General features: G+C 35.5%; 1 protein-coding gene across 1 annotated transcript; it reads right to left on the bottom strand.

The window, feature by feature from the left end:
- Positions 1–331: 331 nt before the first annotated feature.
- On the bottom strand, positions 332–22489 carry mipepa (mitochondrial intermediate peptidase a). Its single transcript, XM_058079289.2, has 19 exons — positions 22041–22489; positions 21764–21937; positions 21597–21685; positions 21446–21532; positions 21305–21368; positions 18924–19106; positions 18668–18824; positions 18470–18518; positions 16900–16960; positions 16772–16824; positions 14926–15079; positions 14767–14844; positions 14493–14700; positions 14322–14431; positions 14134–14208; positions 13056–13172; positions 9023–9144; positions 8862–8935; positions 332–635 (listed from the first exon to the last, which is right to left on the bottom strand). Exons 1-19 carry the CDS (start codon positions 22185–22187, stop codon positions 535–537), a joined length of 2103 nt encoding a protein of 700 aa, XP_057935272.2. The 5' UTR covers positions 22188–22489; the 3' UTR covers positions 332–534.
- Positions 22490–23143: the final 654 nt, after the last annotated feature.

The raw sequence follows: 23143 nt of genomic DNA, 5'->3' as shown, positions 1-23143 counted from the left end.
CATGAAAGCGGTTCAAGCAAGGGACTCCAGGGTCCAGGACTCCAGCCTTTTACACAATCTTGAGTGTATAAAAGGCCGGGCAGGGAAAGGAAGGGTGCTTTTTTGCAGCTGTGCTGTAATAAGACCTGCTTACTTGTAGGTATGCAGGGACTGCAGATAAGCCCGGATGTCTGTATTAGGTATTGTTGTCAGGAATAAACAATCTGGTTCTCAAGCCTCGAGTGTATAAAAGGCCGGGCAGGGAAAGGAAGGGTGCTTTTTGCAGCTGCGCCGTAATAAGACCCGCTTACTTGTAGGAATACTGGGACTGCAGATAAGCCTGAATGTCTGCATTAGGTATTGTCAGGAATAAACAATCTGGTTCTCATTCTATGATTGTATTTGAAACCAACTTCGAGTCCTCGGGGGGAGGATCTCTACAGTACACATTTCGTTCCGATGTGGTGAGGTGTGCATGTCGCCCCCCACATACTGCTCAGACATCCTTGAGTGTCCGTAGTTGGATTGATTGCAACCATAATTTGCATTTTTTTTTTAGCTTTCAGAGTCCATGATAAAGGTCTCAAAATTTGGCTGGAGCTCTGACACCAGGGCGTCCACAAAGTCCTCCATGGTGGGCCGACGTTGCAGCATACCTGTAACACAACACACAATACACACGCTATGAGATACACATCATTGAGTATGAAGTTTTTGCTTCAGGCTTTGTGGGTGTGTGTTCTTGTCTGAACCCTGGATGACTTTCAATCCAAAATGCTTAAACGTGTCTCAAAAACCAAAACCAAAAACGCTGGCGAATAATAGAACACATACACACACATGTGATCGCCATTAGACAGTTGACTACTGTTGTTGAGTAAACACGAGTGCACCGTTTGTGTGTGTGTACATGTTTTGGAAGTCAGCTCATGCGTGCACGACTCCCTTTGCTCACTTTACACTTCAGTTGGACGCTCGCTTTGAAGTCGCTCCCTTTCCCCTTGTGGACCTGCCAATGTAAATAGGCGCTCCGAGAACCCACCCCCCCCTCTCCCCACGCGGGTCTCTCTCACACACACACACACACACATATGTCTGCAAAAACACGCATGACTGGAGATGCAAAAAGGTTCACAGAGTGAATTTTACACACAAATTGGATATTAGTGTATTATAGAGCAGAAAAGTGGCTAAGAGAAAGACAACCGTCTCATTTTACAGAGCCGACACTCCACCCAGTCCTACGGCTACAACATGATACGCAACGTCGGGGCCTCTGACACGCCATGACGGTTACACGGGATCCCTTGGATCCCTGGGGAACAAGGAATCCACGTGAGAAGCATCCTCAATGATCTCCTTAACCCTTAGATGCACGAGTGACTGGACCCTACACTCTTCCATAAGTGGCTCAAAAATCACCCATACTAGAATCAATGCCTTTTTATGCCAATTTTGCCATTTTGGTTAGGAATAATCACTTGTATGATATTTAGTATTATATTTAGGACCACACAAGAATGATTTCATGTTAGAAACATCTTCATTTTTCACTTTTTTACATCTTTGAAAAAGAAAATGACCCCGTACAACAATAGAAAATGGGAGGATCCATTGTGTGTTGCATAAAGGTAAGTTAAAAATGTCAATGGCATGATATCAAAAATGTTTTTGAGGAATACCTGGAATATGAAATGATAAAAAATTTTCATTACAAAGATATTTCAAGAAAACAACCTGACCGGGTCATTTTTGACCCACTTATGCATCTAAGGGTTAATAGTGAAACCTCAGTGTTGATGAAAGACAGCAGTTTTAATTTAGTTTTAACCATACTTTTTTTTAACTCATATTACAAATATACAACATAAGGTGGCCAGAAATATTTCAATATTGAACAAAGCAAAATTTGTTCTCAATCAGAAATCACTCCACACTCTTTATTGCTCTCTGGTTCTACCATATCTTACTTATTGTGTGGAAATATGGGCTAATAACTATAAAAGCAATCTTCACTGGCTAAATGTACTGCAAAAAAGGTCAGTAAGGATAATTCATAATGCCGCCTACAGAGAACATACTAACTCCTTATTTCTAAAATCACAAATACTTTAAAATACTACAAAATACTTCATCCAATACTTCTCAATGCAATTCGGTATGTGACAAAAATAAAAAAATAAAATAAAATTAAAAACATAAAAATAATTTTATAAAACAAACTATATTAAGAAAGCAGGAAGTGGACAAATGTAACAGTTACTGATTGTTATTGACACTTACTATGGTACCCATTATGTCATTGGATGGTCGTATCACCTCGTACTTCGGTACATGACAAAAAGAAAATAATAAAAAAACATTAAAAAAATACACTTAAACTATATTAGGAAAGCAGGAAGTGAACAAATGTAAATTAAAATTTATTTTAAATTAAAATTTAATTAAAATTCAATTATTTTAGGAAAGCAGGATATATATAGGAGATATATATCACTATATTGACACTTACTGTGGTACACATTATGGCATTGGATGCTCATATCACCGAGTACTTTGGTACGGGACAAAAATAAAATCATTTTTTTAAATAAAAAAATACACTTAAACTATATTAGGAAGGCAGGAAGCGAACAAATGTAAATTAAAATTTATAAAAATAAAAATTACTTCAATTATGTTAGGAAAGCAGGAAGTGAACAAATGTAACAGTTAGTGATTGTAAAAGTACCAGATGGAGGGGTCGGATTTAATAAGCTTTGCTTCTTCCTACTCCTTTTGGACATGTGGAACTGGGAACTGATTATGGGATGCACTCAATTGGAATCTGATGCATGTTCAAATGAAATTAAATCATTACCATTACCAGAAAAACACGCTAACCAAGCTTCTCCCCTCCCCAATGGAACAAAATAGTATAAGTAGTATTCTGCAGATATAATTAAGCCTACTTTGACAATGTGGATGTTTAATAACTTTCTCACCCAGGAAGTGTGGTCGAGTTTGGACGTGAATGCAGAGATAACCTTGTAGCCACAACAACAACAACGCTCAGGAGGATCTGATTGGATTGTTGTGGGTGGGGGTGTGTGTGGAGGAGGGAGACAAAACATTACTATCATTCCAATCAGCACCCCCCCCCCAAAAAAAACATTTCAGTGAGTAATATGGCGGTGTTTATTTACTTAAAAGGGTGGCGGGAGATGGCCATCACGTCCACTGACGACCTATGTGGTCGCCGAACAGCTCTCAGCCCATCATAATGAGCACTCTGGGGACCAGAAACACTTCATAGCTTCATACTTCTAAAGCAGGGGTCTCAAACACGCGGCCTAGTTTGAGGCCCCCGCCTTGATATGAAAGTTTAAAGTTGGTATCATGTACCCAGAAAAAATTATTACGTTTCATTCATGTTCATGTTAAAGGTTAAATAACTGTTAATAGTTATCCTCCCTATCCGTGTGGAAGTGGTAAGTTTTTGGCTATTTAAGTTGAAAGGAAATAACTTGAAGGCTACCGTTTAGGTGGCTAGCTCTCTAGTTTGCGAGTTAGCATGTGTCTCAAGACACAACAAATAATTTTTGTTATTATTATTTTTTTTTATTAATTTTTATTATTATTATTTTTAAATGTCTCATTTATTAACATTGAAGCCCACAGTATGTCGAAAAAATTAATTTATCGTGGTCGGGACATGAACCAATTAACTGCTATAAGCTAGGGACAACTAATTTATAAAATGTTCAAAGTAAAAAATTACATTATTGTTTTATAATAATAATAATAAATGTAATTTATAATGCACTTTACATCAAATGAATGATCTCAAAGTGCAACAGTTACAATAAAAGAATACCTAATGAAATATAAAGGATAATAATTATAAAATATATAATACAATTATATAAATAATAATAATAATAAAAAAATATATAAATAATAATAATAAATAAAAACTATATAAATAATAATAATAAATAAAATTATATAAATAATAATAAATAATAAAATTGTATAAACAATAATAAAATTAAAATAAAATTATAATAAAATAATAATTAAAATAAAACAATAAAAAAATAAAATAATAATACAATTTGATGATTGCAACACACACACAAAAGTAAGGAATGTAAACTTTTGAGGAACAAATACATACATACAGAAATAGAAAAATTGCCAAATTCCCTTTGTGGGCCAAATAGAATTTATGGCAAATAACTACAAAATATCCATAAATAACAAAAACATATTTAGTGGTCAAAATTGCTGTTTGTGTGGAGTTTCTGTCAAACTTATTTGAATGTTTATGAGAGATGTTTCCAAGCACAACGTCCCAAGTCCTCTGGGCTTGGCCGTACTCCCGTTCTTTCATAATACTTTCATTGGGGGCATTTGGAGTCTTGCAAGTCAATCTAAGCATGCAGTAACTTGATATTGTACTTTTACATTATGTACACTAACACTAACAGTATTGACTGGCTTTTTGGGTGCTCTTCAAGTTGCCGTCTTGAGCTACCAGGTCATCATCTTTTGATGCTACCTCCGCCATTTCCTCAAACCGCACTTTTGGAGAAGCGTGGAAAAAGTGAGAAGACGTTGGCCACAAGGCGTAGTTCCCTGAGGGGCGCCCTCTTTTAAAAAGGACGCACCCTCGACACTCCCTTTTTATACTGCTGTGGGAAAGCTCTTGACAATCATGGCGGAGAGAATCAAGTGTTTGGCAATTTTGCGTCATTATCACGGAAAGACTACTTTGTTTGTGGGTTGGTATTCCCACAAGAATATTCCCATTACGTGTTCATGAGTTATGATCTATGTCATGGTAATGGTTTAATTTCATTTAAACATGCATCAGATTCCAATTGAGTGCATCCCATAATCAGTTCCCAGTTCCACATGTCCAAAAGGAGTAGGAAGAAGCAAAGCTTATTAAATCCTACCCCTCCATCTGGTACTTTTACAATCAGTAACTGTTACATTTGTTCACTTCCTGCTTTCCTAATATAATTGAAGCTATTTATTTATTAATTGGTATTATTTTTTTAATTAATTTTTCATATTTTTTGTTATTATTTTCAATATATTTGTATTATATTTTAATTAATTAATTAAATTAATTAAGCTTATTAAATCCTACCCCTCCATCTGGTACTTTTACAATCATTAAAATGAAAACTGATACATTTGTTCACTTCCTGCTTTCCTAATATAATTGAAGCTTTTATGTATACATTTTTATTATTTTATTTTTTATATTTGTATTACTTTTTATATTTTTATTATTTTTTATATTTTTGATTATTTGTAATAATTTCTTTATTAATTTCTATCAAATTTTATTATTTTTAATAATTTCTTTATTAATTTCTATTAATTTTATTATTTTTAATAGTGTATTTATTAATTTTAATAGTGTATTTATTAATTTTTATAGCGTATTCATGAATTTCTAATAATGTATTTATGCATTTTTAATAATGTATTTATGCATTTTTAATGTATTTATTGATTTTAAATCGTGTCACACTTTGTCTCTGAGCTCATGTCTCTCACGGACTCTGACGCCTCGCTTAAGGGAATAGCAGGGAAAGTTTAAACAGGTCCATTTCCAAGGACCTTTGTTTGACAGGATTGTGTGGATCTGGACTGTGTATCCCTACTTCCATTCTTCTGTAACCTTCTAATTTGCCTCAAAGAGCGCGTGTTCATCTCCAAACGTTTTTTTTCCTCAGCCAAAAATACGACACCACAGCGACCGGTTAGTATATGTTTCCAATACTGGTTTCAGAGAAGAGACTGAACCAAAAAACATGGATATTTTTACACACAGTACACATTTTTACACACGGTAACAGCATGCAAAGCTTTCTAGTTCTTCCAGAATCTGCACCTATTCAGCTGTATTTTTTTTGATTTCGTGGTTCCTGCGAAAACGGTCTGTTTAATGTATTCTACCCCCGGCCCGCCTCCGGGTAAGCCCACTCCGCTTTGGTTGGTCACACTTGCGAGTATTTCCGGTTCTGTTTTTTTTAAATTAAAATTAAAATGAAAATTTAAATTTTTTTAATGAAAATTAAAATTAATTAATTATTTAAAACTTAAATTACATTTTAATTTTAAAATTTAATTAAAATAATTTTAATTTGAAAAATTAATTTTAGTCACAATCTAAATTAATTTTTGTTTCGTTTCATTTCATTTCAATTTTATTTTATTTTATTTTATTTTATTTTTAATTTCAACATTCTCAGGAAAACAAAATGTGTTCAATGAACTATTTTGAAATCGTTCAAGCCCAACACGCAAACGGTTCTCACACACGCAAAGTCATTAAGTGGGACTTGTCCTCTTCAAACACAGACAGTGAAATAAATTAAAATTAAAATTAAAATTAAAATTAAAATTAAAATTAAAATTAAAATTAAAATTAAAATTAAAATTAAAATTAAAATTAAAATTAAAATTAAAATTAAAATTAAAATTAAAATTAAAATTATTTTTAGTCACAATTTAAATTAATTTTCATTTCATTTCATTTCGTTTTGTTTCATTTCGTATGTCATTTTGTTTTATTTTGTGTTATTTTAATTACATTGTGTCCAATTCAACATTCTTAGGAAAAGTGTTCAATGAACGCGTTCTTTTGAAATCGTTCAAGCAAAACACCCAAACGGTTCTCACACACGCAAAGTCATTAAGTGGGACTCATCCTCTTCAAACACAGACAGTGAAATGAACAAACTGAGCGCATTTAGCATTTAGGCTCTGTTGTTCCAAAACATGTTGAATGAGCAACTTTTAAAATTCATTAACGTCATCATTATTTGGGAGCGGGCAAATCTCCCAGAGAAGAAGCTGGAGAGGTGTGTTGACCTGCTAAACACAAGAGTCCACACCCTGGATGCCCCACCTGGAAATGTGGACAACTAATGACTTCATTGCTAAACCTGACTAACAGCCGTGGGGAGCTAATGGACCTAACTGACACTTTTTTTCCTAATCATGTACACTTTCACCACACATGCAGTACTTATACCACAAACATTGCTATACTTTTTCCATTATATTGAGCGACCGCCATTATTTGTTGGTCATCTTTCCGTTTACATGGAGCCAAATATTCCAATTCCATTTGGGTTATTTGCTCAAACGGAAAGAATGTAACCTTTGTATACACCTCATTCCCAAAGAAAAGTGCCAATCCCAATGAATATATAATGGGATTCCCAGGGGTGGAATATTCCTTTCCCCAATCCGATTGAGGTATCTTGTACCCGCTCAAACGGAACGTTGACGGCGTTCTTATTTGTGGTGTTTTTCTTCTTCTGTTGTTTATTGGCGGTTGGCAAGCAGCTTTCGTGTGCATTAGCGCCATCTGTGGAACACAATCTAAACCAGGGGTCTCAAACTCACGGCCCTCGAGCCGTTTGAGGCCCCCGCCTTGATATGAAAGTTGAATTTGTTTAATTTGTTTTTTGATTTGCTTATTTATTTTGCCATCTTATTTTGTGTCAAAAAAAAAATTAACATTACGCATTTATTTAATAATTTAATAAAAAATAAAAATTAATTTATAATAATTTATTATAATTTAATGTTTTATCAGAGCTTTTGCAAAGAACCAAAGCACTGAAAAACTATATTATGTATATATTTATTAATATTTTATTATTATCTTTTTCTTATATATATACGCAGCTCCCGACGTTCTTCGATTAAAAATGGAGGCCAGCAATCGGCACTGGACTGCTAAGGAAAGTTTGTTTTTGATTCAAACTAAATTTCAAAACTGGACGAAGGAAAAACTGGCAATACGGAGTTATTCCAACAAGTGAAAGAAAAACTCCAAGAAGTCGGTATCACGTGATGTTGGTGTTTACGTTTTACTGGGCATGCCCCATTGAAAAACTCCTGGAAAGATTTCATTGTGAAAGAGAAAAACTCCTGTTGGTGTTTATGTTTTACTGGGCATGCCCCATTGAAAAACTCCTGTTGGTGTTTACGTTTTACTGGGCATGCCCCATTGAAAAACTCCTGGAAAGATTTCATTGTGAAAGAGAAAAACTCCTGTTGGTGTTTATGTTTTACTGGGCATGCCCCATTGAAAAACTCCTGTTGGTGTTTACGTTTTACTGGGCATGCCCCATTGAAAAACTGGAAAGATTTCATTGTGAAAGAGAAAAACTCCTGTTGGTGTTTATGTTTTACTGGGCATGCCCCATTGAAAAACTCCTGTTGGTGTTTACGTTTTACTGGGCATGCCCCATTGAAAAACTCCTGGAAAGATTTCATTGTGAAAGAGAAAAACTCCTGTTGGTGTTTATGTTTTACTGGGCATGCCCCATTGAAAAACTCCTGTTGGTGTTTACGTTTTACTGGGCATGCCCCATTGAAAAACTCCTGGAAAGATTTCATTGTGAAAGAGAAAAACTCCTGTTGGTGTTTATGTTTTACTGGGCATGCCCCATTGAAAAACTCCTGTTGGTGTTTACGTTTTACTGGGCATGCCCCATTGAAAAACTCCTGGAAAGATTTCATTGTGAAAGAGAAAAACTCCCGTTGGTGTTTATGTTTTACTGGGCATGCCCCATTGAAAAACTCCTGTTGGTGTTTACGTTTTACTGGGCATGCCCCATTGAAAAACTCCTGGAAAGATTTCATTGTGAAAGAGAAAAACTCCTGTTGGTGTTTGTTTTACTGGGCATGCCCCATTGAAAAACTCCTGTTGGTGTTTATGTTTTACTGGGCATGCCCCATTGACTATTCTGGTTGATTATATGTAGACACGCGATTGGAATATTCCTTTCCATGTATACCATTGCATTCGGAAGGAGAAAAACTCCTCATGTAAACGTGGCTAGTAATGAAGTGTGTGTTACCTTCTACCATCAGCATTGGCTCCTTGGCTCCTCCATGGGCTAGCATCTCTCGACGATAACGCTCACCCATGTCCCTGAAACACACACACACACACACACACACACACACAGCAATGAGGAAATTAGCCTTCACCAACATGTCTGGAAAACTGCTACCTCACCTATTTAAAGGATCCTGAAGGAAGCACTGCTTCCACACCATGGAGGCCACAGCTCTGGACATGAGGTATGAATAGTATTTGGCCCCGTAACCAATCAGATGGCTGAATCTCAGCTGCCAGGCCTGTGCATAAAATAAGACATTCCACTAAAACAAGTGGTTTTATATTCACATGTTTCTTCTCCTCTTTTACTTGATTGGATGATTTTATTGTTCGATTTTCCTCCAATAACGCTGACACATGCTAACACACAAGCTGGGAGCTCAGTTTCAAAACAAAACATTTAATTCATTCATTCATTTTCTACCGCTTTTCCTCACAAGGGTCGCGGGAGGTGCTGGAGCCTATCCCAGCTGTCTTCGGGCGAGAGGCGGGGTACACCCTGGACTGGTGGCCAGCCAATCACAGGGCACATATAGACAAACAACCATTCACACTCACATTCATACCTATGGACAATTTGGAGTCGCTAATTAACCTAGCATGGAATGTGGGAGGAACTGAACATAAACATTCCAAAAAATGTAAATTTTAAGTCTTAATTGTTTATGCCTTGTATGTATTATTGTCTGTTATGTAAATATGTGTAAAAGTGACTATAGGGGTGTTATTTCATGTTGAGAGGTCTCTAATAATCATTCATTCATTTTCTACCGCTTATCCTCACAAGCGTGGCGGGCGGGTGCTGGAGCCTATCCCAGCTGTTTTCAGGCAAGAGGCGGGGTACACCCTGGACTGGTGGCCAGCCAATCACAGGGCACATATAGACAAACAACCATTTTTTTAATTAATTTAAATAATTTTTATTTATTTATTTATTTATTTATTTATATTTATTTTTAATTTAATTTAATTTAATTGATTTTTATTCTTTTTGTTTAATTTTTTATTTTAATTTTTAATTTAATTTTTTTTGGCGGGTTACACCCTGGACTGGTGGCCAGCCAATCACAGGTCACATATAGACAAACAACCATTTTTTCATTAATTTTAATATTTTTTATTTTATTTTTATTTCATTTATTTTTATTATTCTTTAATTTAATTTTTATTTTATTGATTTTTATTATTATTGTTTTTTTTTGTCACACTCATTCATACCTATGGACAATTTGGAGTGGCTAATTAACCTAGCATGTTTTTGGAATGTGGGAGGAAACCGGAGTACCCGGAGAAAACCCACGCATGCACGGGGAGAACATGCAAACTCCACACAGAGATAACCGAGGGTGGAATTGAACCCTGGTCTCCTAACTGTGAGGTCTGCACGCTAACACACTCAACCACCGTGCAGCCCAGGACAAAACATTGAAATTCCAAAATAGTAGGAATCTTGTCTGTCTGCAATCGCCTGAGGGTTCTTTCACTTACGGATCTCTTATGATCTCCACTAATGGGAACTGCTGGGGAATTCAGTCACTTTGGAAAGACAGCAGCTGCCATGGTTAAAAAAAACACATTAAAGGCTGTAGACCATCATAATGATTTGTAGTCCTACAGTAGTTTTATCAAAGATTCTTCACTCATAAAATTGGGAACACTTGTACATGAAAAATGATTGTATCTATGCACTAATAAGGAGAAGGGGGGGAATTTAACAAGTTGACCATGTGGTCGGTGTTGATCCGATTCCTCTCTAATCTACACACACACACGTCAGAATGTTTAGAATACGTCTCTCCGTGACTTATTGGCTATGCTAGTGTTTACTTAGCTGAAGACACCAGTCCTGAGAGGTGTTTCTACAACAGGGGTCTCAAACTCAATTTACTTGGGGGCCACTGGAGCTAAGGTCTGGGTGAAACTGGGCTGCATCAGGTCCCCCCCCCCCCCAAAAAAAATAACGCAATTATTAAAAACAGAAAAATATACAAACTTTTTCAGTGCTTTGGTTCCGATTTTCTACAAGAAAAGCTCTGATAAAACATTCCACTGTTCTCGCAAACTAGAGAGCTAGCGACCTTAACAGCAGCCTCCAAGTTATTTCCTTTAAACTTAAAAAAGCCAAAAACTTACCACTTCCACACGGATAGGGAGGATAACTATTAACAGTTATTTAACCTTTTACATGAACGTTAATCAAACGTAAACAATTTTTCTGGGTACATGATATCATATAGCAGGGGTCTCAAACACGCGGCCCACGAGCCAAATGTGGCCCGCAGGACACTAGTTTGAGGCCCCTGCCTTGATATGAAAGTTTAATGTTCGTGCGGACCGCGCAAGTTTGATATGGATGCTGTATGGTATCATGTACCCAGAAAAAATTATTACGTTTGATTCATGTTCATGTTAAAGGTTAAATAACTGTTAATAGTTATCCTCCCTATCCGTGTGGAAGTGGTAAGTTTTTGGCTATTTTAAGTTGAAAGGAAATAACTTGAAGGCTACCGTTTAGGTGGCTAGCTCTCTAGTTTGCGAGTTAGCATGTGTCTCAAGACCCTGCAGTTGCGCAATATGTTGTAAATAAAAAGAGTATAAATGTGACTATAGTCGTGTTTTGTCATGTCTACAGGGCTCTAATAATGCTTTGTTCATTTTAATCTGAAAAAAATCATTTGTCTACCCACCAACAAGTTTTTATTATTTGCTGTTTTATTATTATTATTATTATATTTATTTATTTATTACTGATTGATTGATTTTCTTTATTCTTGATTTGTTTATTTATTTTTCATCTTATTTTGTGTAGAAAAATAAAAAGTAAGATATTTGAGAACAGTGGAATGTTTTATCAGAGCTTTTCTTGTAGAAAATTGGAACTAAAGCGAAGTTTTTTTAATTTTTTTGTTTTTTTTGGAAAACCTGATGCGGCCCAGTCTCACCCAGACCCTAGCTCCAGTGGCCCCCAGGTAAATTGAGTTTGAGACCCCTGCTCTAGAGCAGCACAAGCTGAAACGTGGGCAAAAAATGCTGACCAGGATAATAAAATCCAAGCAAAGACTCTGTAATCTCTTTTCACGATGCAGATAATTATAGTCCTGAGCAAACGCTCCATGAAGGTCGTTCCCCATCTGCGTCATGACTTTGTTTTCGACTCCCCTTCTCCCTTCCTGGCTTCCTCCCCCCCATTGCCCACAGCTGCAAATGTACGGGGAAAATACAGAGCTTTTTCTTTCATTCAAAGGGACCTGGAAGAACACTTTCAAATATTTCCCCCGGGGAGAACTCATTCAAAGGAGATCTCAGCTTAGGGAAAATTTATAGTATAGCTTTAATCTTTTTACTGTGCTGGGACTGAAAAAGAAAGCATCCAAAAAGCAGGACAATTACTCCTCAGTAGAGCTTGATACAGCATTGGCGCTGTATAAATACACTAAGTCGACAGAAGTATTGAGAAAATGCAACTTTACCTGAAATGAATGCTAACCAAATAAATTTTTCCCCAAATAAACAATGAAAGGGATAATACACATCTGCAAGTTCATATATTAAGTGCGGAGTTCCCCAGGGGTCAATACTGGGGCCAAAACTGTTCAACTTGTACATCAATGATATCTCCAAAGTTACTAAAGACTTAAATCTGGTATTACTTGCAAATGATACCACTGCTTTTTGTTCCGGAGGGAGTACAGACAAAATCATTAAATTAAAAATAAAATCATTAAAAATTAAAAAAATATATATTAAAAACAAAAAAAAATTATAAAAATTTATAAAATAAATGAATAAATAAATTAAATTTGCTAAAAAAAAGGATGAAGAGTCTTGAACCAGTCATGATGTGCTATATATATCACTATATTGACACTTACTATGGTACCCATTATGGCATTGGATGGTTGTATCACCTCCTACTTCGGTACAAGACAAAAAAAAAATAAAAAAAAAACAAAAAAAACCTTAAACCATATTAGGAAAGCAGGAAGTGAACAAATGTAACAATTAGTGATTGTAAAAGTACCAGATGGAGGGGTAGGATTTAATAAGCTTTGCTTCTTCCTACTCCTTTTGGACATGTGGAACTGGGAACTGATTATGGGATGCACTCAATTGGAATCTGATGCATGTTCAAATGAAAAAGAAAACCTACTGTATTTGGTGTATAAGGCAAGCCGTAGAACTTCTGCTGCATCTCCTGTAGGATTTCAGTGGTAGAGCGATTTTGAGGTTTGCCGTGGTAAATCTGGTCCAGGGCAGCGTAGAAAATCTGTCATGGGATAATAGATTGTATGTTTAACCCTTCGATGCACGAGTGACTGGACCCTCCACTCTTCCATAAGTGGCTCCAAAATCACCCATACTAGAATCAATGCCTTTTTATGACAATTTAGCCATTTTGGTTAGGAATAATCACTTGTATGATATTTAGTATTATATTTAGGACCACACAAGAATGATTTCATGTTAGAAACATCTTCATTTTTCACTTTTTTACATCTTTGAAAAAGAAAATGACCCTGTACAACAATAGAAAATGGGAGGATCCATTGTGTGTTGCATAAAGGGAAGTTAAAAATGGGAATGGCATGATATCAAAAATATGATTTTTGAGGAATACCTGGAATATGAGATGATAACAATATTTAATTACAAAGATATTTCAAGAAAACAACCTGACCGGGTCATTTTTGACCCACTTATGGAAGGTTGGGGTAGTAACACAAAAACTAAAATTTCTTAAAATGTATAAAAGATAAGTTAAAAATGTGAATAGCATGATGTCAAAATATGATTTTTGAGGAATACCTGGAATATGAAATGAAGATATTTCAATAAAACAACCTGACCGGGTCATTTTTGACCCACTTATGGAAGGTTGGGGTAGTAACACAAAAACTACAATTTCTTAAAATGTATAAAAGGTAAGTTAAAAATGTGAATGGCATATCAAAAACATGTTTTTTGAGGAATACCTGGAATATGTTTTTTGAGAAATGAATTTTTTTTTATATGATAAAAAAATTAAAAAAATTTTTTTTTTAATTTAAAAAATTAAAATTAAAAAAAATTTCATTACAAAGACATTCCAAGAAAACAACCTGACCTAAGGGTTAACAGTAGAACGGGCCGATATACCAACATTGATGTGGTAAAAAAAAAAAAAAAGGCGTACAGCTACTTACACGGCGACACATTACTACTTTTGATTGACGGGTTGATTGGCATACCTGCAATTGCGTGTCTGCAGCGCCGCACATCTTCTTCGACTCACACAGACGAGCCACCATACTCTCAGGCAGGGGCTGTCAGGCGGAAAAAGCCATCACCGGTCATCATCATCATCATCATCATCATCATCAGAGTGACAATTATGATTATGATTAGACACATTTCATGACGCCTTTTCCGAGTGTACCTGTCCGGTTTCATAATGGCGTGCAAACTGGTTGACGACTCGGTAGTCGGTGGCGAAGTACTCCATGAGGATGGAGGGCACTTCGGCAAAGTCGGTCGCACATCTGGTTCCTACAGCGCAGACAAGACAATTAATATCGATGTATAGCTTTATTAAATGTGGCGAGCGCACCCGTGACATGCTGGTATCGAGTGCGTCCCAGCATGGAATGCATGGCATGACCCATCTCGTGGAAGAGGTTCTCCATCATGCCGGGAGAGAGCAGTGTGGGTGCATTTCGAGTGGGATGCGGGAGGCTCAGCATCAGCACCACGATGGGCAGCTGATACTGGCCCGTTTCCTGGCACCAACGACCTCCACGGATGGTGAAGTGACAATCCTGTATTTGGAGAAGATGGTGGCTTAGTAAGGGATCGTGACTTGATGGTAAAGTGTGCGTGCCCACCTGATTAGGTTTGTTTTGCCGGTGGAAGAAGTCGCAGTAAATGTATCCGAGTAACCCCTCTGTTTCATGAACAACAGCCTGGAAAGACACACAAAGGAAAACAACAGTCAGAACATCAGTGAACACCTCATGATTGAATGAGCAGCCACAGTGTCTTACCAGTTTACGGACATCATCGCTCCACACTTCTCCGGCGCTGGGGTGTTCGGACATGAGGGAAAGGCCGTAGAGCCGAGAGAAGAGGATGTTCAAGCCCTCCATGCAGGCCCCCAGGGAGAAGTAGGGGCTGTACAGACTGGGTTCGATGTTGTATCTTAACCAAAAAACCACAACATCCAATCATTAAAATAAAAAAAAATATTTTAAATTAATTAAAAATGTTAAAAATTTAAAATATTTAAAAAATACAAATAATTAAAAATTAATTAAAAATATATTTTAAAAATACATATAAAAAAGTAATAGAAAATTATTAAAAATATTAAAAATTAATTTAATTTAAAAAATATATAAAATATTAAAAATTAATAACAAAATTATTAAAAAATATTAAAATTAATTAAAAATATTAAAAAATAATACAAAATATCAAAATTTAATAAAAAATAATACCAATTAATAAATACATAGCTTCAATTATATTAGGAAAGCAGGAAGTGAACAAATGTAACAGTTACTGATTGTAAAAGTACCAGATGGAGGGGTAGGATTTAATAAGCTTTGCTTCTTCCTACTCCTTTTTGGACATGTGGAACTGGGAACTGATTATGGGATGCACTCAATTGGAATCTGAGATGAGCCAATTCAAGAAACAATACAAGAAGTTGATGTTTGCTAAATACAACGATGAAGAGTCTTCAACCAGTCATTAAAATTAAAAGTAAAAAAATATAAAAAATTAATTAAAAAATATGTAAAAATAATAAACAATAGTAAAAATTAATTTAAAAAATACAAAAAAATATGTAAAAAATATTAAAAATTAATTAAAAATACAAATTAATAAATAAATAGCTTCAATTATATTATGAAAGCAGGAAGTGAACAAATGTAACAGTTACTGATTGTAAAAGTACCAGATGGAGGGGTAGGATTTAATAAGCTTTGCTTCTTCCTACTCCTTTTTGGACATGTGGAACTGGGAACTGATTATGGGATGCACTCAATTGGAATCTGAGATGAGCCAATTCAAGAAACAATACAAGCCGTTGATGTTTGCTAAATACAAGGATGAAGAGTCTTCAACCAGTCATTAAAATTAAAAAAAAATTAAAAATTAATTACAAAATATTAAAAATTAATTACAAAATATTAAAAATTAATTACAAAATATTAAAGAATAATTTAAAAAATATTAAAAATTAATTAAAAAATACAAATAATAAATAAATAGCTTCAATTATATTATGAAAGCAGGAAGTGAACAAAAGTAACAGTTACTGATTGTAAAAGTACCAGATGGAGGGGTAGGATTTAATAAGCTTTGCTTCTTCCTACTCCTTTTGGACATGTGGAACTGGGAACTGATTATGGGATGCACTCAATTGGAATCTGATGCATGTTCAAAAAAATGAAATTAAATATTGTTGCTGTGTGGGTCAATTCATCATGACCCGTCAGTATCATTACCGGCATAAAAACAGATACATATATGATTTGAGTTCTCATTTTTGTCATAATATAAAACAATATCAGTGGGTCGATATTATTGGAGATCCCCGAGTCGACTTCCATCCAAACTAAATCAAATTATATTATATATAATATTCGCAATGATTATTATTCAGAGTCTCAGATTAGTGGTGAGAAAGTACAAAAAAGGCTGCCGAAAAATGGATGATGCCCTTCAATATATGCAACTGTAATAATATTTTGATGGTTATGTCAAAGCAAATTGAAATAAATATAAATAAAATAATAAATATAAAATATTAGCCTGCACCACTTGGAAACACAGGAGTGGAGTATTACCAAGACATGCTTCCTCAAAATGGCGGAAACTCACCTCTCGGCACGCAAGACTCCACTGAGGTAGGGGTGGTCCCACGGCATCAGCTCCTGTGTCAAAACACACATCACTTCCTACATATTCCTATATAAGTACGTTGACGTGGTCATGACGGGAACACCTACAGAATTCCGAGGATTCAGTTTTTTCTTCATGTCTCGCATCATTTTGAAGTCTTTGGCTGTTCTGTGACAATGAGAGGAAAAAAAAACAAATATTGAAATATGATTTCATGATTTGCAGTGATGTAGAACTGCAGTACATCATTCTGTACTATGAACTGCATACACATAGTATTCATGTACTGTACATTGCATGGGTAAATTAATACCTCACAGCACTCATATTCCATCAATTCATTTTCTATTCCGCTTATCCTCAATAGAGTCACGGTGGTATGCTGGAGCCTATCCCAGGGCACATATAGACAAACGAGCATTCCCACCCACATTCATACCTTTTTTTTTTACCTAATACCTATTTTTTTTATTTTTTTTTAATTTAATTTTTAAAATAAAAAAAATATATATTTTAATTTTTTTTAAATTTAAATTTTTTTTTACATTTTTTAATTTTTTTTTGTCACACTCACAGTCATACCAATGGACAATTTGGAGTAGCCAATTAACCTAGCATGTTTTTTGAATGGGGGAGGCCGAAATAGTAACCACTTTACCATCGTGCGGCCCAGTATTCTCAGTTCTTTTTTGTCTGGGACTGGAATGTTTTCACCCCCCCCAATTTAACCCTCCTCTTGTGTAAGGGTCAGCACCGACTTGTTTTATATTTTAATGCATAACAAGAATCACATAACATTTGTTTACTGCATCAAGGCTATTTGACTTTGTCAGGAAACTATTTCAACTAAATAAAATAAAAAAAAATATTTTTTACTACATTTTAAAACGGTCTGGTTGAAATTATGACCACTGTATTGTTAGGGTCGGTTTTGACTGTATTGACTATAAAGCAGGGGTCTCAAACACGCGGCCCGCGGGCCAAATGTGGCCCGCAGGACACTACTTTGAGGCCCCCGCCTTGATATGAAAGTTTAATGTTAAAGTTTGATATGGATGCTGTATGGTATCATGTACCCAGAAAAAATTATTACGTTTGATTCATGTTCATGTTAAAGGTTAAATAACTGTTAATAGTTATCCTCCCTATCCGTGTGGAAGTGGTAAGTTTTTGGCTAATTAAGTTGAAAGGAAATAACTTGGAGGCTACCGTTTAGGTCGCTAGCTGTCTAGTTTGCGAGTTAGCATGTGTCTCAAGACCCTGCAGTTGCGCAATATGTTGTAAATAAAAAGAGTATAAATGTGACTATAGTCGTGTTTTGTCATGTCTACAGGGCTCTAATAATGCTTTGTTCATTTTAATCTGAAATAAATCATTTGTCTACCCACCAACTATATGTGCTTTCTTAAGTTTTTATTATTATTATTATATTTATTTATTACTGATTGATTTATTTTCTTTATTCCTGATTTGTTTATTAATTTTTCATCTTATTTTGTGCAGAAAAATAAAAATTAATGTTTTATCAGAGCTGTAGGAATTTATGTAATTATTATTTTATATTGGAATTTCATACAGCGCGTGAATCGCCTCTCATTAGATTGTCCTGGTGTACGTTAAGTTTTTGTCAATGTTAGAGTCCCAGACAGATTTTTAGGGAGGGCGTAGGGAGTGTACCTGTCGGATAGCTTGTTTGTCAACAACTGAAGAAAGCTCATCACCGTCTCTGCAAGGCACAAAATCATAATCATAACCACACATGAAATAAAACAACTTATAGGGCTTGTGTGTAAATAATTACTGTTTCCCTTATGAAAGTGGCACATTAATTATTGCAGGTTATAATAATAGTAACGGGCGGGGTCATGACTCAACCTGGTGTCGTTGCCATGGTTCCCTTCAGGGCTCTGTGTCCGTACGTGTCGTATCCCACTAGCCTGGCTAGCTTGTATCTGCATCTCAGAAGCTCCTCCAGACACTCCATCAGATCTGCGTTTGGGTAGAGGTAAATCCTGTAGGCGATTTCTCGAACCTGCAATAGCCAAAAAAAAAACAAAAAAAAAAACAGCTATGAGGCAAAGGCGCCCCCTGCTGTGTAATAGTAGAAAATGTTGCATTCAAGTGCACAAACCAAATCATCAGGCGCGTCCGCGTGGAGTCCTCCGATTTGCACAAAGCTCCCCTCGCTAGCAAAGTGCAAGTGAAGATGCTCGGGGATGGAAGACCTGGCAATTCTGTTAGGCATGTGAGAGCCCACCAGGAACTCGTTGTTAAGATCTAAGAGCTTCACGTGGAGAGCAACCGCCTCTTTCCTCTGTGGAAAAAAAGATGACACCCCATTAATGATGATAAAAGTCCCAGACTATTTTTCCACCATTTTAACCCTTCGATGCACGAGTGACTGGACCCTACACTCTTCCATAAGTGGATCAAAAATCACCCATACTACAATCAATGCCTTTTTATGACCATTTTTTTCCATTTTGGTTAGGAATAATCACTTGTATGATATTTAGTATTATATTTAGGACCACACAAGAATGATTTCAACCAGCCAACAATACATATAGTAATGTTAGCCAGCTAGTGTCAGCTAGTTATAAAGTAGGCTCATTTGTTGATAATACTAACAGTCATGAAAGACACATGCACAATATTATATGAAGATAATACTTGTCGTATTAGCACTTTATGTGTAAAATCATCTTCCTGAGGGGTGGCACTTCTGATATAGTCTATGTGGTCTACAGTTCATTTATTCCGGACAGCCAAAGTTGATAAGAATCAAAGGTTCCTATTGGATTCCATAGAAAATACATGAGGGTCATTTTTGACCCACTTATGGCAGACTTCTTAAAATTTCTTAAAATATATAAAAGGTAAGTTAAAAATGTGAATGGCATGATATCAAAAACATGTCTTTTTAAAGAAATACCTGGAATATGAAAAGAAAAAAAAATTCATTACAAAGATATTTCAAGAAAACAACCTGACCGAGTCATTTTTGACCCACTTATGGAAGATTTCTTAAAATTTCTTAAGATGTATAAAAAGTAAGTCAAAAATGTGAATGGCATGATATCAAAAACATGTTTTTTTTAGGAATACCTGGAATATGAAATGATAAAAAATTTTCATTATGAAGATATTTCAAGAAAACAACCTGACCGGGTCATTTTTGACCCACTTATGGAAGGTTGGGGTAGTAACACAAAAACTAAAATTTCTTAAAATTTATAAAAGGTAAGTTAAAAATGTGAATGGCATGATATCAAAAACATGTCTTTTTAAAGAAATACCTGGAATATGAAATGATAAAAAAAATTCATTCCAAAAGATATTTCAAGAAAACAACCTGATCGACTCATTTTTGACTCACTTATGGAAGATTTCTTAAAATTTCTTAAAATGTATAATAAGTTAAAAATTTGAATGGCATGATATCAAAAAATTGTCTTTTTAAAAAAATACCTGGAATATGAAAATATAATTTTTTTTCATTACTATGATTACTATGTATTGTTAGTTACTTTGTTCCACAAAAATACTCTTCTGATGGTGGATAAGTCAGGGATTGTATACTCTGCATTTTTTCCCAGCTAATAGAATGTGAACATTTGAGCAGGATCTTGAGACAAAATTAAAATTAAAATTAAATTTTTTTGTACATTCAAAGCTGGATGTTAAAGCTTTATTTATCCAAATGGATGAAATGGAAATAATCTTTAACAACAAGAAACACAAAAAAATTATCGCCTCGTTAACAGTATCATGAGAGATTGTATCGTGAGCCTCATATAGTGATACGTATCGTATCGCCAGATTGTTGCCAATACACACCCCTACCGAAGACATGCTGAGCCGAATGTATACTATTGTTAGTTACTTTGTTCCACAAAAATACTCTTCTGATGGTGGATAAGTCAGGGACCGTATACCCTGCATTTTTTCAAAGCTGATAGAATGTCAACATTTGAGCAGGATCTTGAGACATCATTTAAAATAAAATAAAATAAAATATATATTTTTTGTAAATTTAAAGCTGGATGTTAAAGCTTTATTCATCCAAATGCTACACTTTAAGTTTTTACAGAGGAAAGTTTGTGATACAGCATAACAAATTAAATTAAATTAAATTAAATTAAATTAAATTAAATTAAATTAAATTAAATTAAATTAAATTAAATTAAATTAAATTAAATTATTTGTAAATTTAAAGCTGGATGTTAAAGCTTTATTTATCCAAATGCTACACTTTAAGTTTTTACAAAGGAAAGTTTGTGATACAGCATAACAAATAAAATAAAATAAAATAAAATAAGGTGTAATTCAGTTTTCCCAAGAAATAATCTTTAACTACAAGAAAAACAAAAAATATCGCCTTGTTAAGAGTATCGTGATATATCGTATCGTGAGCCTAGTATCGTGATACATATCGTATCGCCACATTCTTGCCAATACACACCCCTATTCCAGAATAGAAAACTTATCCACGTCCAACAAGTCTCTCACCAGTTTCTCATCCAGGTGAATCCCGCTGATTTCAAAATCAAACATGAACAACTCTGCCACTCTCCTACAAAAGAAAGAACAGTGATTCCACACGTTTCATGAATTGGTGAATTCAAGGTAAGAAAGGAACGGGACGCTCACCTTGTGTCCGGATCCAGCTGAGCCACAACATCTGGGTCATCCAGCAAATTCTTCAAACTCTTGCAGAGCTCCACATTTGTGTTCAATCTGAAACACAGACATCGAAATGTCGACTATGACTGATGACAATTTTGATGGCATGATGACTGACTTCTCCACGACTGTGCCGATCTCAATGCAGGTTTTCTCCGCGGCCTCACGGTACGCCGGATCCGGATGTGCAACTTTGATAAAATCTGCCTGGATTATGGGGGAAAAGAAACAATATCAATGTAAATGTCAGGCAGACACTGAACAAACTAGACAAACTGAACTTACCAGGTCTGCGACTTTACAAAGTCCATCTGAGAGCTGGTCAAAAGCTGTGATAGTGTCAACTCCAGGTGTGCAAGAACATGCTTTCTCAACCAGGAGTTGTGTTTTTTCTAGAGCTTTACTTGTAGCCACTTGGAAGCCTGATGGGGAACTCAGCTCAGGCACTCCAAACAAACCCTGCAGTCACACAATGACACACAGTCATGTTTAACTTGACTTACATTAGTATTTATCAAACATTATAAATATATAATGACAGCTTCGAGAAGTTAATACTGACCACGTTTTTCTCGAACAGGTCCAGTCTCTTGTGGGGTCTGGCATTGAAAGCAGCACCAACCGGTGACCATGTTGTAACACTCCTGCGCAAGTAGGTCCACAAACATCTCGGCTTTACAGAGGAAAACAACCTTTTACTAGCAGACATCTCCCTGTTGTCCGGTTAGTTAACTGCAGTTACTGACTTTACTTCTTGATGTTGTAGATGCTGACAGAGGACATGCTAACCATGAGCTTCTATGCTAGCTTAGTAGCGTTAAGCGTCAGGCCAATTTATCGAAATGTATACATGTACGTAAGAAATTATTCATGGTTAAACTAGGATGAATCGCAGGATATACTGTATAATCTGCGGCACGACGCGGTAGTCACGTTTTGAAATTTAATTAACTGAGTAAAAAGTTCGGTGTCGAAAGTGCGACACACTAAATTAGACGGTTACGCATTTTGACGTCACGAAAATGCGACGCCGGTCTTCACAATAAACAAACCCGCATGCACAATATGGCAGATATTGAGTATTACAGAATTATAACGGCATGTGGTTACTGACAATGGGATTTATCAGCAAAACAATATGACAGATGTTTTCATATATGTGGGTACCAGAAAATTAAGTAAATTCAGCTGACAGGCTGCTCTTAATACGCTCATTTGCACCAACCTTGGCGTGCTGTAACCCGTGTTTCAGTTAAAAATGTATACATATTTCCCCCGGTAATAAATTATTCGTGGCTAAACTAGGATGAATCGCAGAATGTACTGTACAATCTGCGGCATGAGGCGGTAGTCACTTTTAGAAATGTAATTAATTGAGTAAAAACTTGCGTGTCGAAAGTGCGACAAACTAAATTAGACTGTTAGACGCATTTTGACGTCACGAAAATGCGACGCACGGATGCACAATATGGCAGATATTGAGTATTACAGAATTCTAACGACATGTGGTTACTGACAATATGATATATCAGCAAAACAATACGCGATATATAAATACATACGCCCTGTGTATTATGACTGCAGATGTTGTCATATATGTGGCTACCAGGAAATTAAGTAAATTCAGCTGACTCTTAAGACGTTCATTTGCACCAACCTTGGCGC

This window comes from Doryrhamphus excisus, linkage group LG8, assembly GCF_037039965.1.
Source record: "Doryrhamphus excisus strain RoL-2023G ecotype Guam linkage group LG8, RoL_Dexc_Guam_v1.1, whole genome shotgun sequence".
Lineage (NCBI taxonomy): Eukaryota > Metazoa > Chordata > Actinopteri > Syngnathiformes > Syngnathidae > Doryrhamphus > Doryrhamphus excisus.
The sequence above is the reverse complement of the archived record's forward strand: the minus strand, read 5'-3'. Positions and strand labels throughout refer to the sequence as shown.

Coding starts and splice junctions, on each gene's coding strand:
- mipepa (XM_058079289.2), bottom strand. CDS start 22,187: ATGTCTGCTAGTAAAAGGTTGTTTTCCTCTGTAAAGCCGAGATGTTTG. Junction 15,080..16,771: donor GGAGTCTTGCGTGCCGAGAG/GTGAGTTTCCGC, acceptor TTTTTGGTTAAG/ATACAACATCGAACCCAGTC. Junction 8,936..9,022: donor CTTCAGGATCCTTTAAATAG/GTGAGGTAGCAG, acceptor TGTGTGTTTCAG/GGACATGGGTGAGCGTTATC.